At 55.2% G+C, this 21,063-nt stretch overlaps 1 protein-coding gene across 6 annotated transcripts in view; it reads right to left on the bottom strand.

Annotated features, from left to right (window-relative positions):
- Positions 1-431: 431 nt before the first annotated feature.
- Positions 432-21,063, bottom strand: part of Ndrg4 (NDRG family member 4) — a 38,608-nt gene continuing 17,976 nt past the window's right edge. For 3 of the 6 annotated variants that reach the window (XM_029532385.1, XM_029532386.1, XM_029532384.1), the window contains exons 2-17: positions 18,445-18,539; positions 15,594-15,638; positions 9,120-9,225; positions 8,746-8,866; positions 8,599-8,661; positions 8,422-8,482; positions 6,680-6,766; positions 6,541-6,597; positions 6,203-6,306; positions 5,557-5,613; positions 5,425-5,476; positions 4,629-4,676; positions 4,433-4,468; positions 4,258-4,309; positions 2,985-3,023; positions 432-2,182 (exon numbers count right to left, since the gene is read on the bottom strand). In XM_029532385.1, the coding sequence (XP_029388245.1) occupies positions 2,028-2,182; positions 2,985-3,023; positions 4,258-4,309; positions 4,433-4,468; positions 4,629-4,676; positions 5,425-5,476; positions 5,557-5,613; positions 6,203-6,306; positions 6,541-6,597; positions 6,680-6,766; positions 8,422-8,482; positions 8,599-8,661; positions 8,746-8,866; positions 9,120-9,225; positions 15,594-15,638; positions 18,445-18,516 (1,155 nt within the window). In that variant the 5' untranslated portion in view covers positions 18,517-18,539 and the 3' untranslated portion in view covers positions 432-2,027. Of the gene's footprint in view, positions 2,183-2,984; positions 3,024-4,257; positions 4,310-4,432; positions 4,469-4,628; positions 4,677-5,424; positions 5,477-5,556; positions 5,614-6,202; positions 6,307-6,540; positions 6,598-6,679; positions 6,767-8,421; positions 8,483-8,598; positions 8,662-8,745; positions 8,867-9,119; positions 9,226-12,160; positions 12,322-15,593; positions 15,639-18,444; positions 18,540-21,063 lie in introns of those variants that run through there. The other 3 variants (XM_021220863.2, XM_021220864.2, XM_021220867.2) reach the window with 3 other exon arrangements.

The raw sequence follows: 21,063 nt of genomic DNA, 5'->3' as shown, positions 1-21,063 counted from the left end.
TCACTTTGTAGACCAGGCTGGCCTCGAACTCAGAAATCTGCCTGTCTGCCTCCCAAGTGCTGGGATGAAAGGCGTGAGCCACCACTGCTCGGTGTAAAATTATATCGCAATCAGAGTATATAGCCTCTTGGTAGAACCTTGACCAACATGTATAAACACCCTGGTTCAATTTCTTATCACCCTAAAAGGGAAAAAACATATGTTAAGCAGGGTGGCTTAGATAATCCTACCCCCAGGATGCTGAAGCAGGATTGCTGAGTATTCAAGACCAGCCTGGGCTCCAGAAAGACTGTTCAACCCCCCCTGCCCCCAACCAAACGTGTCTAACAGGCACTGAGAGAAGTGATTACTATCCTCCATGTATCAGCGCCCGAGGCAGCCAGGCAGCCTGAACAGTTCGACCTTCCCTGTGGTAGGAAACACGACACACATACACTTAATTTCTTTATTAGTTTTTCTGCACAGTTAACTTTCTATATCAAGGATTTTTGTTTTGCAATTTGTAATCTCAAAGTCTCTTTATCAGCCACCGGAATACACAAAATTAGGCTCTTAACTTTGTACAGAGGAAAGTGATGAACTCCATTAAAAGTTCATCTTGACCAAAGAGAAGACAACTACCAATGGGAAACCACGTACAGGAGGACCTGATACACACACACACATATATATAATGTATAGGTATTTATAGATATCTTAAGAACACAGCAAAAAGATGTCCAATACTTGGAGTGCTATCTACAGTAAGGGATTAGTTCTACCACCTTTAAACAGTCACATTCAGTATTCACGGAAGCACGTGAGTGAGCAGAACCAGGGATAGGAAACACTCCACTGGACTCCAGAGCAGTCTAGAAATGGCTTACAGTCACAGAAAGGGGCGGCATGTGCCACAGATACATGGATGTGGGTGTCCTCTTGTCTCAGGATACCCATACAACACCACATACATCACCCCCACTCCCCATATACACATTTAGTGCTTTCTCTCCTCTCTGGGGACGACAGCGGATGAAACCAATGGCCAGGCTGTGAGCGTCTACTCGGTGAGATAGCGGGCGTAGTTGTGGGCTGTAGGAGGCATGGAGTCTTTGAGGACAGCCCATTTCCCACCCAAGGACCAGGCAATCTCCAGCCCCTCCAGCAAGCAGAGGTCATTGTATCGTCCTGTCTTTGTATCTTTCTAACAAGCTCACTTCTCAAGTAATGTTTGTGACACACTGGCCCAATTTGACCAGGGCACTGTGACAAACACTTGGTGAAATCTGGAACAAGAGCTACCTACAGTACCTGCCAGCTCCCAAAGGGATGGGTAATCATGAAGTTCTCAGGGGCTACACACAGCATATACAGCAATCAACATTTTAACCTCTGCCAACAGGGACAAGAGACCAGGTGACCTTTGCCTCAGGGTGGGACAAGGCCCTGTGGTGGCACAGTATGGGGGTTCCTGCCCCCATGTCAGGGTTCTCCATATTCTTCAGCCTGGCTGGCCTTACACCACCTGTCCTGCCCAGAGAGCACCAGGAAAACGGCTGTCTATCTAGAGCGCCCTCTTGTGGCTACCATCCTCATGACTGTCATCTCTACTATTAGAATAGATGTGATTGATGCAAGAGTTACAGGAAAGGGACACTCTGAGGTCCAAGGCTGCCCATGGTCTGACTCCTACTCACATCAGAGCCTTGGCTCACCACCATCTTCAAACCCCACATCTGCCAGCACCAGGGGCTGGGCTGGGCTTTCTTCAGTACTGTATCCTATATCCTGGCCATGCCCCAGCTGGGGAGAGGAGAGGGGCCACATCGAGACGGGAGTGTCTAAGGCGAGCCCCTAACATCATCTAAGACTGTTGTGCTGTGCTGTCCCAAGGTGGATCCCCTCATTTCTTTTTAAATAAAAGAGAAGTAACCCTATTTCCTCCCCTTCACTCTCACAAAAATAAACTAAAGGGAAGATGAGCCGGTGCGGAGATGGCAGCGGGACCTGGGGACAGGTAAGCGGGCCTCACGGGCAGGACGAGGGCTTCAGCAGGACACCTCCATGGTGTGGTTGACCTGGCCCATTCCCTCACTGCTGTCTGAGTGGGCACAGGGCTGAGGGCGGCTGCCATCCACGGAACTGGCGCTGGTGAGGGATGCGGTACGTGAGCGCGCCAGGCGGGTCATGCTGGCCGAGGGCACTGTGGACAAGAACAGAGGGACCTGAGGACAGGCAGGGGTGGGTACCGGCCGGTGGGAAAAAGACAACGCAAGCAAAGCGGCCAGTGACACCCAGTCTTTGCCACACGCAGAGGCCCATCCCAAGCCAGGGTGCTGGCACTGGCTATACCAGGCCAAGGCATGCAGGGCCAGTCAGCAACGGTGAGCAGGCCAATGGGCTGCAGCCAGCAGGCGACTAGATCCCAGCAGCTACCCAGAGCTACGTATGGCCAGAGCAGGCAGGTGCTTATAGGCACCCTGTGCTGAGATAGGGAGACGCTGTGTGGCCAACTAGACCTGCATCCAAAAAGTGACAGGGGTGGGGTGGGGTGGGGTGGGGTGGGTGGAGGAGGGGCAGGATTCTGTGAAGGCACAGTCAGCCACAGACTGCCCTGAATCTTGCTTCTACTACTGTAGGTAAGGCCAGTCCACCCAGAGGCTGGGCAGGGGGAAGACATTGTGTCTGCAAGGCAAAACTAGCGCTGTTGTGTTCGCGGGTTCTAACTCCCAAAGCTCTGGAAGCCCCACAACCCACAGCAACCTAGAAACAAGACGGCTGCTCTGAGGCCAGCCAGAGTCAGGTCCCACACGGGACGGAGCCCTCAGCAGACCAGGGTCTGTGGAAGAGCAGGGATCCTCCGGGGATTTGAGCTGAGCACAGCACGAGAAGGTTCCACACCACAGCAAGACACAGTGCAGCTGCAGCACTGCAGAGGAGCGGGGGGAGGGGCGGGGCAGGGCGGGGCGGGGCGTCCATGCATAAGCAGACGGGCCATGGGCTACCTGCTCCTCCACTCAGCCTTCGGTCCTTCAAGTGTGCAACTGAGAGAGAAGACAGCCAGAGAGGGCAAAGGTGGGGGAGACACAGAACACGGTGAAGAGTGGGCCAGGCCAAGGGCACCGAGATTGGCCGAGATGAGACAGACAGGTGAGAGAGGGCTAGCCTGGGAAAACCCGCTGCTGCAGCCCAACCAAACATCAGCCTGGAAGCCACGCAGCAGGCCTGACTGCTGTCTGGGCATTCTCACTCTCCCTCTTCCGCAGCTCAGGCTGTGGCTTAGACCCACGGAGGCCGCGTCCTAGGCTAATGCCCTCACCCCTCACTCTCCCAGACTGAGGAGGCCCGCACAACCTCCCAAAGCCCCTCTGACTCCTGGGATGCCTGCCATAGTTCTCTTGAAGCCCAAGGACAAGGACACACCATTCCTGACCTCACAGATGTCTACCAAGCTCCAAGAACTCATGGGGCCCAACATGGCATTCTGGCTGGTCCTCCCTGCCTGCGTGTGCCTCTCTTTGCTTCTTCCCAAGAGGGTGACAGGGTAGAAGGGTATCCTATTTGCTGTCCCGAGGAGGTGGAAGCTCCAGAAGCTAAAGTACTTAGTGGGGGGGGGGGGTGGCAGGGCACCAAAGTGAGGGAGAGCAGTTTGCATCCAGGAAGGGGAGCCGGAAGTCCAGGAGGCACACAGGAGCCACTGGAATCGTGTGTGTGTGTGTGTGTGTGTGTGTGTGTGTGTGTGTGTGTGTGTGTGTGTAGGGGTGTCATAGGCTGAGTCCCATCACTGTTAACTGGGGGATGTTCCAGGAAGGATGGGGACAGAAAATTGGTTTAGCCCTTGTTCCTGGAGGAGCCTCCCTTCCGCAGGTCTGGATGTGCTAATACCCAGGTGGTCCCCCTTCCCTTCTCCAGTCTCAGACTCCAAGGGGTTGAATGCTAACCTTCTACGGTGACAAAGGGCCTCTGAAGTGCCCTAAGCCCCATAGGGTGTGGGTGACTCACCTGAAACAGGCTTCCCAAACCAGGCCCCGGCCTAGGTACTGGACCCTCAAGGACTGGAGAAGGAGATCTCACCCAAACAAGGCCCTCACACTGGGCTCAGAATGGTGCCTAAGGCTCCACCCAGGCGGAGAAGCTGGCTGGGTCTGGGACACACACCTTACGGGTGTATGCAGAGGCTGGGGTCCAGGTGACAAAGAATGCACTCACCCAGACTCCTCAGTGCACGGGTAATGCGTTCCTAGCCCTTGCCCGGGGTGGGGCTGGGGGTGCACTTACTGTAGCCCATGCCTTGCAGGAAGTACTTGAAGGCCTCAGTCAGCTTCCCTGGCTGCAATCAGATGGACAGAACAGGCTTCGACTGGTTCCCTGAACCAGTGGGGAGGGTGGGGAGCCCTGCCCCCCACCCACCCACCCCTGCCAATAGACACAAAAGCAGGCCCGAGAGTCTTACCTGTGTCACCTGAGGAAGACCACCAGAATCTGCCATCTGAAAGGACCAGAGCAGGGTGAGCTGAGCAGCCCCTTCCCAACATACCTCAACAGACTGCCACCTGCTCCGCTCCCGATGCCACCTGTTCCAGCAGACCCCTCCCGGCAGCTGAGCACAGGGTAGGGGTAGGGGTAGGGGTAGGGGTAGGGTGTCTCACCTTCAGGAAGGTCGTAGTGGTTGGGTCCAGTTTGGAGTTACACTCAACCTGGGGACAAGGAGCCAGCTGCAGCAATACCCCCAACTCTACTGCTTAGGCAGGTTCTGTGCCCAAAGCAGGGAGGGGAGGGAGGAGAGGGAGGAAAGTACAGGCCCAAGGGCTCCCTCCCCCTCAGCCTGCCACCCCCTGCCCCAGGCTTTTTCCTGCTAGGGCTTCCTGAATCCCTAGAGGCCCATTGGTCTGAGGGGCCTGGAACTGCACTCACAGCTCAAGTGAGACAGGAGTTTAACCCAGAAAGCCAGGGTCACTCCAGCAGGACGGACCAGAGGATCTGGACAGTGGGGTCCAGGGATGCCAAGGGACAGGAGGCAACACCAGGGGCCCAGCCTGGATCAAGATGGCTAGTGCAGCCTACATCTACCCTCACAGCCTTCTTCTTCTCGGCACCCCTGGGCTCAGAGGCCCCCACCCCGAGGCTGCCTACGGCCAGGACTCCAATGGAAGCGGTGACGCGCACTGCCCCATAGCGAGCACCCAGGTGGCTCCAAGGCGAGTACTGATGTCCAGGAGTTACTTATGGGTCCACTTTAGGAAGAAATGGACCTTGGGCTCTCAACTAAAAGTGCAGGGGAGAGAGGAGAGGAGAGACCACTCGGCAGCCCGGTCCTAGCCTTAGCTCCATCCACTCTGCATGATGTCAGGCCCCAAGGCTCTGGGAAATGCATCGTTCAGGACCTGCCCCGGGCTTTAACACCCCGCCCCCCCCCATCCCCTGGCCAGGACGGGTCACACTCACCACCCCTTCCTCAGCAGGTGCATTATCTCCGACTACCAGCATCACCGGGCAGCTAGGAGACAGAGGATAAGGGTCATCTGGCCTGGGTTTGGGGCAAAGGCAGGGACTGGCTGGAGGGCAAGAGTCACTCACCGGAGTGTCTTGGCATTGGGCACTGTCCCAGGTCGGTTAATATCGAGGTCTCTGCGGCTGGGGGGGGGGGCAAAGGTAAAGACGGTATCCCAACACTGCCAACTGGTCCTGAACTTGCTCTGCACACACAAGGCCATTTGTATCCTATCTTGATTCCCTTCAGAACCCCCAGGCTGTGCCTGGTATGTGGCATTTCCGTCCTGTCCATCCCTGCTCTGGGACCACACATATGACGACCCTTACTAAATACTCACACCAGGGTCTCTCCCTCACTGTAGTTTTCCAGCAGGAAACTTCCTCACTACACGTTTGCAAGGGCAAAGATACAGTCACCCTTGCAGAAGAGTTTCCAAGGGCTCCCACAAAGCACCGTGGGGACCCCGCAGCCTCATCTGACCTTCTGTTGTACAGGACTGAGCATCCTGTCCTGCAGTGGGGACCAAGGGTGCTGCTGACATTCTCTCCACCCAGCAAAGGAGAAGGGACCAGAGTCCATGGCCCTGTGGCCCCTCAGCTCCGAGGAAGTCGCACCCTTGCCAAGAAGCTGCCCTCTCAGACTTCAAAACCAGCTCATCTACAAGCTGAGGGAGGGCGCTGCCGGCCCCGCGCCCTCCGGTGGGGGATGGGGACACCCCCCCCCCCGCACCTGTTGTACATGTTCCAGAAGAGCTGCAGGTTGGCCTGGTTCACCACGTTTGAGATCTGCTGCCGGTAGCTCTGCACCAGCTCGGTGTTGTTCACCAGCTCCTCCTGGGGGCACACACAGGCAGAAGGGCTGTGAGAGGGCGGGTATGTGGGAGGAACCCGGTCCCACTCAGAGCAGGAATGGTCTGGAAGGCAGAGGAGGTGCCTCAGGCACCCCACAGGCCACCTCAGAGGGGCACTATGACCCAGCCCTGCCTGACCTGCCCGTGCTGGCTGAGCCCCAGCCTATAGTCTCCCAATCCTGAGGACACCCTGCATGCAGTCTGATCCCCAGCTTACCTGGCTGAAGAGATGGGAGAGAACAGTGTCTGGTAGAGTGCTGGTCAAGCCAGAGAGCTGCAGGAGGGAGGGAAAGCCAGAGTGAGACCTGGCTCAGCTCACCGCCATCAGGGCCTGGCCATGAGGGCCTGGTGCTCACCTTGGTGGCCGCCCAGTCAATCCAGCCTTTGCCGTTGGGGTCAATGTTCATCAACACCAGCCCCTCCACCAAGTCAGGGAAAATGAGCTGTAGGATGACAAGAGGGGTAAATTAGGCTGTGTAACGCTTGTGTGGTAAGGTCTTCAGGGTATCACCGGTGGGCTGACTATGGGTAGCTTGTCTGTATAGGAAATCTAATGCCAGGAGCCCTGTGGATGCTCCCTTCTGCTCACCCCCCAAAATTCCCTGATTTGGGTGGAATCCATGATTACTGCAGCTTTTTACCTTTTTCTTTTCTTTTCTTTTTTTTCCCAGAGCTGAAGATCGAACCCAGGGCCTGGTGCTTGCTAGGCAAGCGCTCTACCACTGAACTAAATCCCCAACCCTGCTTTTTAGCTTTTTAATACATGTGTGTATTTGCGTATGTGCCTGTGGATCTGGGGGTGGCGCCCAGAGCCCTACCACACGTCCCAGGCAAACTCTGACTCATGAATCCATGAGACTTTCTATTATGTTGTTTTTTTAAGGTGTTGCAAACTGAATAATGAGTATCTTTAAAGCTTGTTAATTTTTTACATCCATGTGTGTACGTGTGTGTGTGTGTGTGTGTGTGTGTGTAAGGAAGCAAGACTCTTGTGGAAATTGTCCCTCTCCTTCCACCACATGGGTTCAGGGGATCAAATCCAGGTTATCAGGCTTGGTGGCAAGCCCCTCTACCTGCTGAGCCAGCTTGCCAGCCCCACCTTAATACTGCTCTTTCCTTCCTTGCTCTTGACGGCTGTGGAAGCTCAGAAACTAGCCTTTCAAAGCCAGCCTGTGCTGCCTGACAGCCTGTGTGGTGAACAGGAGACGCACACATACATCAAGGCCTGCAGTCGGTCTGCAGAATCTGGAGTAGTCTACAGCTAACAAAATGACTGTGTTGGAACAGAACCGGAAGGTGGAACTTCTTCTTTCTCAACAGTAAATGTGTGGACCCCGAAACAGTTTCTGGTTTCAGAGATGAAGGCTTCCTTGTCTAGCCCGTTATTTCTGAAATGTGGTTTCTCTTCAAACCTCAGAACCGGAATGTAAGTGTAGTGTTTGGTTAAAAGACCACTTGTGTCCAAATGGTGCTGCATCCGCTGGGGACAGCCTCTGTTGGTGGACAGAGTGACCAGTTACAGATTGTCACTAACAGGAATCTGGCTTTGGACAATAGTGAAGCAGGCAGTATCGGCCAGTCGTCTGAAGCAATGCACGGGGAAGGAACCGCCTTTCCTGGTTTATTCTAATATTCATTTATGACCAGTGTGGGAGGCCTGTCGTAACTCATGGACAGCTCTAGGGAGTCCCTCTCCTCCTCCGTGTGGGCTCCAGACACCAAGCTCAGGTCGCCCGCCCGGCTCATGTGGCTTGCTTGTTGAACCTTCTTGCCAATCCATCGATTTTAAATATTGTTTGTATATTGCTAGGGGTGAGACCCAGAGCCTTACCCGGGCAAGGCCAACACTGTCACAGAGCCACAGTCCTAGCACCTCCCCTCCCCCACTCCCATTTCTTTCTAAGTTAATTTCCTTGGAGGGAAAAAGGGGGAAAGGCTTCTCTCAGCAAAAGGGAAGAGCGAAAAGGAAAAGGAGGAGGACAAAGAGAAGGAGGAGGAGGAGGAGGAGGAAGAGGAGGAAGAAGAGCAAGGAGAGCCCTTGTGGCCCAGGGATCACCCTCTGGGCCTGGCCTGGGGTTCCGAGGGTGGGGACACTCACCGCAAATTTGGCCAGCACATAGGCTCCGGCTCCCACTCCAATGCCAATCACGTACTTGAACCTGTGAGAGAGCAGGGCTGGTCACTCTAGGGCTGCGATGCACATCTCGCCCACCACCCCCAACTCTCAGCTGAAGTCAGGCTAACTAACGGGCCCTGGGAGCTAGGAGGGGCTTACCCAAAGTGTTGTACCACACTCGGGAGCATGGCGGCCAGCTGCTCCATGGAGGGGAACTGGTACCTGTAGGCAGAGGGGTAATTCAGGACTTGGGTACAAGTGAGGGCACAGGGCTGGAGCGAGTGAAGAGACTCTGGGGACACCTACCCCTGAGGGAACTGTGACGCTCCCACCTGCTGCCCAGGGGCATCCACGTGGCACACCACAAAGTGTTTGGTAATCTCCTGCATGTCCTCAAAGTTGAAGAAGGTGTTGAAGCACAGCTTGTCTGCAAAGACACACCTCGTAGAGGTCAAAAATAGAGGACAGGTACCAAGAATGCCAGGGGCCCTGTGGGCTGGCCTTCGGGTAAGGCAGGCTGGATGGGTCAGTGGGGAATCTCAGGCCAGAGGCTAGGACACAGAGGGAGTGGGAACTGAGATTTCAGGACCATGCGCGGAGGGGAGGAGACCTCGATGCTACATGCTACGGCAATTCAAGGCAGGAGGCAGGCAGGTGGATCAAGACGCGGCCGCACTTACGATTGAGACCCACATCATGGTAGGTGAGGATGGCGGGGCGGTTCCCTTTGGGAGAGCCCCGGATCACCACATGCAGAAGGCCATAAGGTGTCTCGATGTCATGTTCCTGTGGGGGACAGATGGCACTGGACACTCTGGCTCTTGGAGAAATGAGGTGGGGGAGCCCCTAGCCAAGGTGTCTCCGTTATATCACAAGTCACCCCCACAGAGGACATGTTCACGGAGCCTCACTCTCAGAGGTGTTCAGCACGGGGACAAAGTCCTTTCTACAAACCTACCTGCCCCTGCCTAGCTCTGCATCCAGCCCGCCACGGGGTCCCAGGAGGCCAGTTTTCTCCATTTCACAGAGCCCTCCCTCAAGAGGGCTCTACACACCCCCCCCCCGCGCGCGCAGTCCAGACCCCACCCCCACAACCAACCTACAGGGTATGCTCCCTTCCTACAGAACGGCCTCTGCCATGCCCCCTAGAAATCACAGCAAACACTTCCGTGTCGGCCATGTCCTGTCCCTGCTGCACGCGCCAGTCCTCACTGCTGCTCTCTCTCTCTCACATCCCCTGCCCTCTGGTACAAATCTCCGTGGCCTTCCTGAGGTAGCCATGCCTGCCCACAAGGTCTTCTCCAGCCCCTGCTCCCAGGTCCTAAGCCAGTGCACTTGACTTTGGTGCGCAGGTCCTCGTGCTTCAGGGGCACCTGGTTCTGTGCGACTTTGAGCAGGGCAGGCAACTTCTCGCATCCTCACAGGGGCTTTGTGGAAGCTGCGGTATGGAGACAAGGCCCCGAGGAGGGGCTGCTGCACCTTGAGGGGATGCCCTGCTGATTGGCTTCTTTGTAAACAGGTCATTCCTGGGCAGTCAATCGGGAAACTCCAACAGCTTGGTCAGGGTTGACTATACCCTTCCCTCCCTCTACCACAGGGGTCCTGGTGCCACTGCCAGTGGCCCAGAGCCAAAGCCGGGGGTGCAGTTGCCAGCAGGAGACTGAGTACTGACTTTGTGACTAGCTTCCTATCTGCCACACAGACAGAGGGAACCTAGACTCCGTTTCAGAAAAGCCAGCTTCCCACAGACTGGCTGTCTGGGTGCGGTATGACAGGTCCCGTGTTCACAGCGTGTTTCCAGAAGGAAATGCTCAAGTGTATAGAGGCTCCCATGATGGTGAGCTACACTCTGGGAAGCCTGCGTATCTTCCTGTGGTCTTCAGTTAGGCCCAGGCCCAAGGCAGCCTTCCAGGCCTGCCCTTCTTCAGGACCCGGTTGAGCAAGAAAACTTTCCTGCTCATTGGTGTCTGAAACCGTGCCACCTCACTTATTCCTGAATGGACCCCGGCCCTCTACAGTTGGCTCTACAGGAAGACACAGGCCCACAAGGGCTAAGAGACTCGCCCAAGGTCGAGCCCAGGGTTGATGAGACGCCCGCTCGGGGCCTTGACTCTGCACCAATGGAAGCATTTTTCTGAGGGGGAGGCTCGGATCCACCCAAAGGACCTACCTCCTAAGCTCCTAAGGACCCACCCCAGCCGGCTGCTTTTCTCCTCTGGAGTCCATGCTATGGTCTCTTAGCTCAGAGAAAGGGATGGGGCATGAGGTGCACTGCCAGCAAAGGGGTGCTTCTCAGCATTTGCTCTTCTTCTTGCTCTACAAGGACATAGGGACCTAGGGACTCTCCAAAATCAGACCTCTACCCTCTGTGTGAAGAGTGTCTGCTCTCTGCTACCAAGTGGTCTGCCATCCCCCCCAACCTTGACACGGAAGCCCAAGTCCTTATCCCTAGTTAGATACGATCAGTGACAACACTGGCCAAGTAAGGCTCACTTCTCCGCTAGCTTTGGTAAAGTCATGGAGAGCCAAGGGAGGGATAACCACCAAATTTTTTGTCCTGAGGCCTAGTGACCTTGACTGAATGTTTCCAGCAACTTCTCTAACATCTCCTCCACCCCAACCCTGGGCCGAGAACTCAGACCTAGCTTGCCAGACATAAGCTGAGCATCCCTACCCTTCAGGGTTCTGACTACAGAGAGGGAACATGCCTGAAGGGCCATAGCCCAGCAGACTGTCAGCCCCTTCCATTCCCAGGGTAAAGTGCTCCCATTGGTTCCTGGTGACGTCAGAGCCCCGCCCCCCAGGTGGGCGCTAGAGGGATGCATTGCGGCAGGCAGCAAGGGAGGGGGCTTTGACGTCCCCTTTCAGTCTCTTTCCTCAGCAGTGACCTTGAAGGCTGGGGAGAAGAGGGTCAGGACAGGACTCTGGCACACCATGGTGGTGGCCGAGGTATGATTCGTATTCCGCAGCTTCCTGGGTAATCCAGGAGAAGAGGTCTGCATGGGAGGGTAGGGGCAGACTAGGACCGGACAAGAAAAGGAGGGATGAGTGATGTGGAGCCTGGGATGCAGGCAGGGCGAATCTGCCCTCTCCCTCCTTGAGGAAGAGCACAGGGCTTGGGTAGCCGTTGCTCCTCCCCCATGGCAAGAGGAGGTATCCTGGGGCCCCACGCCCTGCCAGCTCAGTGCTCCGGCCTCGTCTTCCCCACCCTGTAGAAGAAAGCGGCACAGCCTTTCCTCGACTCTTCCAAAGACAGGGACTCGCACCCTTCAGCCTGGCACTGCAGAGCACTGGGGACACACAGGCAGCTCTTTATGAAGGCATGACACCCTGCTGCGGCTAGCCGGCATCAAGACAATCTCCATCAAGACAATCTCCCACGGCCAGACCCTGCAGGCGCAACCCTGACAGGTGCTAGGAACATGCCAGGGGCTCAGAGAGGACACACCTAGCTGAAGCGACCCCAAACAACTAGGCAGACATCAGCGTTCCCATGTGAGGCAGAGAACGCAAGCCAGCAAAGAGGTCAGTGCGCTCACTGCATTTCCCAGACACCAACCATCTTACCCGACCTTCCACCCAGGGCCTGAATAGACCAGGAAAGGCAGCATCCCGGCAGACCTGTCACCACACAGAGCAGGAGGACACCCTGTCCTCTGGAGGTCACAAGGATGCTCCAACCTCCCTGCCCATCCCGCAGCGCCCCTGGACCCTCACTCACCCCATCCCAGCACTCCGGCATCTTGCCGAGGAAGGGGATTTGCCGAACCAGAGAGGGCAAACAAAAGCCTGAGTCACTCGGTCTGGAGGTGGGGGTTAGCCTGGGTGGGAGACTTCGGCTCTGTGGTGGGGTAGAGCTCCGGTGATTTTTTTTTATACACAGATCCTGGCCCTGCCCAGGCTAGTCCCGCCTCCCTGCAAGGTTTCTGCGCAGCCACTTGCTCACCCGGAACCCTCACTCCCGCATTGGCTGTTCGGAGACAAACCTGGCTCCAATTGGCTTCTGAGGTCCTCGTTCACCCCGCCTCACTTCGGCCCCTCCCGCCCGAGCCACTCAGCATCCTGAGGGTCCCCAGACCCTGCTGCTCAAGGGTACTTAGCACCCTGGCACCGTCCGTCAGGTACAGCTGCATGTGGCTCCCGGGAAGCAACAGCTAAGGCCACACAGTTACCCTGCATCAAGCACACAGAGGCGCCCCTCTCACAGATATGTATACCGATGCAGGACTAGACCCGGGAAGCTGGGCGTGCGGACCTGCCCCGGCACTTGGTTCTATTCCCCTGGAAGCACCAAGGTCTTGGGAGGGCCCTAGCCCTGTATCTGGAGGACCCGACTCCCAAGCCCACCCATCCCAGCAAGATGATAGCCTAAGTCACTTACTGTCCTTGAGGACAGCTACTGGCCTGTCTCTCCCCTTGGGCATCGCCCACCCTACCTATAGGGATGCCCAGGGCTGACACAAAGCCCTGAAAGTGGAGTTTATGGGTGGGGTGGGGGGGCTGGTCCGACTGCAGGAGCAGAGGAGCAGGCGAGCGGGGACCTTCCTTGACCTCACACTCCTGTAGGATGGAAGGAGAGAAGCTGACAAGCTTGCATCCTCCACACCCCCACACCCCAACCAGCCCTGTGTTCTGAAGCCAGTCAGTATGGAGTCCAGCTCCGAAGTCTCTGGAGAAGATCCCCAGGCTGCATGATGTAGCTACTGAGCAGTGACGCTCAGGGTGCGAAGCTGGTCTGAGGCCCACAGAGAGGGCACATGGAGGAGCAGGAAGCCAAAGGGAGAGGCCAGGGAAGTGACAGAGGAGGTGGCCCCAGGGCTAAGAGAATACGGAGGGACAGGGACATGGTGGGAGCTGGGGGCCCGTGCCCCCACTGTCTTCTCGGTGCAGGACCATCCTGCACCCTGGTGGGTCCCATGGGAAGGAGGCCAGCTCCCCACCCAGGTGCCTGCTGACTTGCTTTGCAACAGTCATGTGACCTGACTTGCAGTCGTCATGGGCACTAGGCCTAGTAGCAGCCTCTGTCTTGGGGGACCACCAGCTTTCTCTGCGCCTCACCTCACCAGACCACTCCCAAACGGGAGTCATGGAACAGTGTGTCCCTGGCCCTCCTGTCCTGCTCTGTCCCCAAAGACCTCCCATAAGTCTTTCAAGGGAACAGAAAGGTCCTGCCACCAACTCACACTCCCTGACGACCTACCGAGTCCCCTTTCCTGACCTCAGCACTGGCCTCTTCTACACTACCTGTTTCTGCTCAGCTTGCTGGCTCCAAACCCTCAGACCCAAGGCCAGGCCTGCCCAGCGGCTGTCTGCAGAGTCCCGGGCGTGAGGTTTTTATTCTGTGCTTCTGAGACACAGACGCCTGGGAGGAAGCACAAGGAACCCTGGAAGTGAGAGCGCTCTCTCTCTCTCTCTCTCTCTCTCTCTCTCTCTCTCACTCAGGCGAGAGATTGCAGCGGGGCTTACATCCACCTCAGCAGTCCAGACCCACACATGATCACTAAGGGAGCAGACACTGTAAGGATGCCCGCACGCTAGACCTACCTCAGTGCATTAGCTCACTCAGCACCCCGACTCTTCAGATATGTGGCAAGCTGCCCTACCTAACAGCTGGAAGCCACAGCACCAGGATCCACATCAGGCAGTTTGCAACGACTATGTATTGTGGCTGGCTGTGCCTTGCCACGGTCACTGGGGGTGTCTGAGCACTGGACCCTTGGACACCGTCCCCTCACAAACACTCTGAGCCACTTGCTTCGCCGTACAAGACGAGCAGTCTGGGAGCAGGGTGGCAGGGGTGGGATGGACACTGCCAGACCTAGACTTCAGTCTCTTGTATTTTTCTAGTTTCTCTGTCTTGCTTCTTTCGCCTGCAGCTGACCCTGTAAGGTCAGCGACAGTGACGCTGCCTGCCACTGTGAAGCTGGGGATGAAGGCAGCTCCCTGGCTGTGGCCCAGGTAACTGCCATCTTTTGTGGCTGCTTTTCTGCAAAAAAAAACTCTGCCTCTATGTAGTGTTCCCAGAGTGACAGGATTCCTTTGCTGTCCTTTACCAAGCAAGGGGGCTTGAGAACCAGGGTCCCACCATGCAGTTGCCCTAGTTGCCCAAGGCTTATCCATTTAACCAGCACTCTCACCTGGAACACAGAACCGAGACACCCCCCCCCTCTCCAGGACAGGGTCTGCTCTGGCTGTCCCTTCTGATAGGCTGGTCTACCTCGCAGCCACACCCTTCCAGTCCTTCTCAGGGGCTCCAACTCCCCACTGCTGAACCCTATACTTTCCTGTCAGCTGTGATCCCAGGGGAGGTGGGTGTGGGCATGGGCATATGGTCTGCCTATAGCCTCCCGTTGTGTCCTTGAAGAGGCACATGACCAAGAGAGCAACAGAGGCCCAGATCCTTATTCTTGCTGGCTAACTGCTTTTGGGGGGGGGAGGAGCCATTAGGGAGCACCACCTCCTGCATCCAGATCACAAGACTGTTCCATGGAGACTGATCCAAATAGAGGTCAAGTGGAGAAAAAGGATGTGGCCTGGAGGTGACTTCCATCCAGCAGGGAGGAGGGGGTTTGTCCTATTTGGGTGGCCATTGGAGTCTGGGAACCCAATAACCCCGTTTCCCTCTCTGTCCTATGCTTGCTGTTAGACATATTCTGGTGCCAGGAAATAAACCGTTCCTAAGGGGCTCGGGGATCGGGGATAGCTGGCCAAGTGAGCAAAACCATCATGTGAAGGAATTAAAAACAAAGAGTGAGTTCCGTCTTCATGGCACCTTTGGCATCAAACTAACCGGGACATGGTTGTCCGGGCAACAGCTGCTATGGAAACAAGAGTTATTTCACGGTCAACCTAGCTTTCACTGGAGGAAAATGCTGATTCAGAGGACAGCATCCCTCGCTCCTTTCTGCACACTCATTGCCAGAGACCTCTGCTTCCTTCCCAACTGTCCTGCTTGCACAGGGTCCAACCCCTTCACTGGGCAGGGGGAGCTGCCGTGAGCCGTGGGGGTCATCAGGCCGTGAGGTGGCCCTGCCCTTGCTACTAAAGACTGGGACACACAGAGAGGCTATTTCTCTCCTCTAGGACCCAGCCCAGTAGGAGAGAGGTCCAGACAGATATGGGTCCCATATTTGAGGGGCTGAACCCCAACCTACCTTCCAGTCTGTGTCCACAACTGAGAGGAAGGCGTCAGGGTTCTCCTAAGGAGAGCAAACAAAAGGGGGGCGAGTTAGTCCAGCTTCCAGGGCTCTGCACAGAGCAGACCGGTCCTCTGATCTCCAGTCTACATTTATGCTAACAGAAGTTACGGGTTACCCGGTGCAAGGACTTTTATCTTCTGGGTTAACAGGGAGACTCGAGGCTGCACCACAGGCAGAAAGCAATGGGATCTCTGCCTGAGTTCAGGCATTGGATCATTACACACGAGGGAAGAGGATGAAGGAGCCAAGGAGCACCATGACTGTCAATGCCCAGGGCAGGGTGGGTAAGCTGAGGCCTGTTCACTGTTCTGGCCTATGCATATTAGGTGCTGTCAAGGCCAGCTGCACGGCCCACTTTACTCTCTCAAACCTCGGGGCAATGTCAAACTGTCAGTGGCATCTTGGATTACTGCCTGGCCTGCCTCTGGACTCTAGGTTCCATGATGGGGGGACCGTATCTGGACATGTAAAGGCTGGACTAGAGTGGGCTCCCAAACACAGGCTGGTCAAATGAACAATCTGCCTTCACAAATGAGGGGTGTACGGCTCCGAACACACCCACATAGCACTACAGGTACTTCCAGCATTCAGGAGGGTGGGATAGGAGGGTCTCGAGTCCAAGGCCAGCCTCAGCTATGTACTGAGACCCACTAATTCTTCCAAGGCCTGGGGTGGGGGGTGGGGGGACAACAGGGGCTAAGGGAAGGAGGGCAGCCACTTCGGGAACCCTTTAGGAAGGGGGCTGCTGGCAGAAGGGGGTAGGGATGTTCACTGATGACGGATCCCTTCACCAAGCAGAGAGGGGGCTGAAAAGCAAGTGGGAAGGAAGGTAATTACATCGGGGAAGGAGGGAGGCGGTTCTGTTAAAAACAAAATCTGACAGAGAGGATGAGGCAGATAATGGTAGGGTGTGCTGTGTGCTCTTGGAATGTTGGGGGCTCAGGAGATAGGAGTGTGGGAGGGATGGGGCCCACAAGCCAAGAGACAGCAGAAAAAATGAGCCGACATGAATCCTTGGGCACCATAGGAGGCACGTGAGATCAGAGCAAAGGGCGGGAGAGGGTCGGGATGATAGGAAAGCCCAGGAGGGTGTGGAGACCAGCGGGGTACAGAGAGGGAGCAGGCAGCATTACAGGTCCCAGGACTCTGCAAGGACCTAGCTCTCAGGGAGAGCTAGTCTAAAGCGGCTTATAGAGGTCAAGACATATATAGAATATAGCCACCCTCCCACCTCTGCATTGGTTACAGAGCCTTCTGTAGGTACCAGAGCCCACTTCTCTGAGATGGCATTTTATTTGCCCAGAACCCACGATTCTCCTCTCACGCAATTTAAATCGGCTTTGGGTTGTCCAGAACACACCTTCTAGAAGACATATGTCATAGAAATAGTTGCTATACTCTGCTGTTAAGGGAATAAGACAAGAAAAAAAAGTGTGTACAGATGATCTATCTCATTAACTGAAGCCCCGGCTGTGGATAGCGTGTATATGAGGGCAGTGTCGTGGGAGGGTGTATCTCCGGATGACAAGAATGTGTATATGGTAAACTACAGCCATTCAGAACCTAGCGGTCAGGCAGGCACTGCACTCAGTGCTATTGGACTCTGCCAGCATCACAGGTCAAGAAACAGCAGCTTCCAAAGACAAGATACAGTACAGCTAGCTGACACCTCAAGGACTTGGCTGGGAGTCACCAGGAGGCTGCACTGGGTGTTTTTGCCCCTTTGGAAAAAGCAGAGACCACTGTACCCAGCAAGAGCCTTGTGCTGACTCAGGGACTGAGACCTCTGTGTGAGACTGCAACACAGATCCAAACTCCAGAGAGGCAAGCTATGGCTCTGGTGGCAGGAAGTGAGAGGCTGGGTAGAGCAGAAGGAAGAGGGAGGCTGCCATGAACTGGAAGCAAAGGACTGTGAGTCAGGACAAAGGGACAGCAATGTGCTGCAGGAGGTTAGAGAGACCTGGGCACAGAACAGGCCAGCCCGGGCTTCGGGGTTAGGGTATGACAGCCTGTCCTATGCATTCCTGGGCTAATGGCTTCCAGCAGAGGAAGCACCTGGGAATATGGCAGATACACTCAAAGGTTCAAGGAAGTTGGGAAGGAGGGAGGCAGAGGAAAGAGAAGACAATCCCCCAGCCTCAGGAATGAACACTGGAGAGTCAGTTCTGGGTGGTTCTGAGCTCACAGGGAAGTTCTCCCCATTACAACAGGCAGGGCTGCATAGGACCACTTTGTGTGTCTTTAAAGGGTTGTACTGCACAAGGAGAAAAGTGGGGCTCCCGCAGGCATCCTAGCAAGAGGATCGGCTGTGGACCGGGAGCCACGGAACCCGGGTTGAAGAGCTTGCCAAATACGTAGTTTACTTCTGGCCCCACAGGCTACCCTCAACTAACCTGGGAGTTATGTGTTAAAGGAAGGACCGACCTTGCTCTGCTCAGGGGCAGGGCTGTGGTCTCCTGTGGTGGGATTCCCGGGAGCCCTGGCTAAGTCATTCGATCCCAATCCTTGCTGCTTCTCAAGGAAGCTGAAGGTGGGTGGAAAGGAAACAGGGAGCTAAAGGTGGAAGGCTCTGGGCTCCTGCCTCTCCCAGCTGCAAAGCAAGGTGAACGGGGACCATACCCAGCGACATGGGCTGGGCACTCAGGCTGGCCCTGACACATTTATCAAGGAATGAGCATGTCAGTTCTGGGTGGTTCTGAGCTCGCAGGGAGGTTCTCCCCATTACAATAGGAAAGACAAGAACACACAATTTCCAATTTCACCACAAGGTGGCGCTCAGCCCCAGGAGCTGGAAGGGGCAACTCACCATCTCGGTGGCATCCTGGCCCCGGAGCAGGGGCTTCTCCTCCGGAAATCGCAGCTCCTGCAGCCCTGCCATGGTCACGTCGTGGAGCAGAAGCCCTAGGAGGAAGGGAGTACGAGGTTGGGCCTTGTTCTGGAGCTGCCCGGTGAGGACATCACAGGGCAGGGCTACTGTCCCCAGGGGACCAAGACCTGCTTAAACCAAGGACTATTATACTGTATTTGCTCTTTTCAAATAAAGTCATGTTTTGCAAAACTAAACAACACAGGATGATCCTTTAAGGTTCCAAACAAAGCCCTGCATTTATTGTGAGGCAAAAGGGCTCCGTGGAGAGGTGAGAAAGAGGTGGGCTCAGAGCAGCCTGGAGTTGCTTGCAGAGGTTTTGGTAGACAGAAGCTGAAGAAGATGGGAGGTGAAAGCTCTCTTTCCTGGAACCTGAACAGGGCTTAGCTTACGACAGAAAATACACGTGATCTCAGCAGGCAGCCACCAGAGGGTCCCGGACCTGACCTTGTAGGGAGAAAGGGTTACATCTATACAAGTGTGTACACATTTCAGCGTTTTCTCTCTCTCTCTCTCTCTCTCTCTCTCTCTCTCTCTCTCTCTCTCTCGTGTATGTGTGCGTGTGTTCAGGAGAGGCAGTACTCTGTGTGTGTGTGTGTGTGTGTGTGCAGGAGAGGCAGTACTCTGTGTGTGTATGTGTGTGCAGGAGAGGCAGTACTGTGTGTGTGTGTGTATGTGTGTGCAGGAGAGGCAGTACTGTGTCTCACTTAGGCATAATGGCAGAGGCCAGAAGATACCCAGGAGGGAAATGAGTCAAACAGTCATTAAAACACAAGAGAGAGACCCAAAGAAATTCAGATTAAAATAAGGAATTCTGGGCTGGAGAGATTGCTTAGTGGTTAGGAACACCAGCTGTTCTTCCTGAGGACCTGGGTTCAATTCCCAGCACCCACGTGGCAGCTCACAACTGTCTATAACTCCAGGTCCAGGGGACTGACACCCTCACAGACACACGTGCAGGCAAAACACCAACACACATAAAATAGAAATTAATTAAAATACTTATATTATCTCTGACACCTTTGTTCTCTTGAGGGTCAGTTTTGCAAAAATGAATGAAAAAAATCTTCAAGAAGCTCAAACCACAGACTGGGGACACAGCTGGGGCATAGCCGATGTGAATTACCAAAAAGATAAGGTATCCTAAAGATTTACATTGTCAGATTTAGCAAGTCCCATCACCGAGGGAGACTTCGTAAGGAATCCAGGGGGTGACTAATGGCTCACTTTGCTTTGGGAATGCTCACCAGTGTCACTGTCAACAGAAAAGTCAGAAGCAGCCAAAAGCCCACCAATGGGCTACTAGGATTCACACGTCACTTTGGTAATTTGACTAAAGATGATTTTAAATCACGGGGAAATGTATAACAATAAAACGCCGCTAACAGGGCTAGTGCGATGGCTCAGCAGGTAAAGCCATTTGCCACCAAACTTATCTGACAACTAGATGGGGACAGATGGTCTGTGACAAACTTATAAGACAACTAGAGTTCAGTTCCCAGAACATGCAGAGGCAAAGGACAGAACTGAATCCCATGAGTTGTCCTCTGACATCACGTGCACGACACGGCACATGTAGAACCCAAGTGATAGAGTGTTTCCAACGCCGCTACAAAGCATTCCGTGTCATCCCAGGTATAAGATATAAACAGGCCCCACAGAAAGAGCCTGGGAGGCTGCACATTACACAATCCCCAGGATGGAGCACAGTGGAGGGGAAGCTAGTGGGGGAGGGGGCTGGGGAGAAGGTAGGGGGGGAGGCAGGGGGGTTGTAAGTTCAAGGCCATCCTGAGATACACTGTAACGCCCTTACAAAATATGCATAATGACTAGTTTCAGGCATTGCCCCTGTAGTGGTGGATGAGAATTGAGTAAAGGGTGTCCAGTCTGAAGTGGGCTGGGATCAGAGCCGAGTGCCACTGTGGCCTGGCCTGATTCCTCCGATTCCTCTGTCCCATAAGGCATCTCCCAGCCTGTGAAGTGCCCACTCTGCTGTCCCCTTCCACAGTGATGGGAAGTGAGGTGAGGCTGGAAGAGACCTGCTCAGTGTTCATGCTAGAGCCCATCCCACCCAGAGAGTGACGGGACGGTCCCCGGAGACCTGGCTTCCTTTCTCCCTCCCTTTTTTAGCTCTGTCTCCAGCTGTTCTTAGCAGTGAAGCCCCCAGACTCTCCCTCCTGCAGCGGGTCACCAGCAGCCGGCTGGTTAAAGATGCCCTTCCCTACCCCTGTCCTGATTTCTCCTCCTACAGAAGGCCAGTGACTGAAGTCAAAGGGCCCAGGCCTGGATGGAACCCGTGTCCCCATAGCAGTTCGGCCCCTCCGTCCTAACCCTCAGTGCAGGAGGAGGAGGAGGACCTGCCACCCTAAGCCCTGGATCCCCACGCGATCACACCCTACGCCCTGCTGAGCTTAGTTTCCAGAGGTTTCCTGGGAAACTAGCGATGCAGATGGCTATATTTATAGAATGGCATCCTCTCTCCTCCCTCTGCCCTTTCTTCCCTTCCTTTCTGTGGTGTGCACATTCATCCATCCACCCCAGCGGGAGCTTAGCCACCTG

Source organism: Mus pahari, chromosome 20 (genome assembly GCF_900095145.1).
Source record: "Mus pahari chromosome 20, PAHARI_EIJ_v1.1, whole genome shotgun sequence".
NCBI classification, from domain to species: Eukaryota; Metazoa; Chordata; class Mammalia; order Rodentia; family Muridae; genus Mus; species Mus pahari.
Note: the sequence above shows the minus strand (reverse complement) of the source record. Positions and strands in the feature narration are given on the sequence as shown.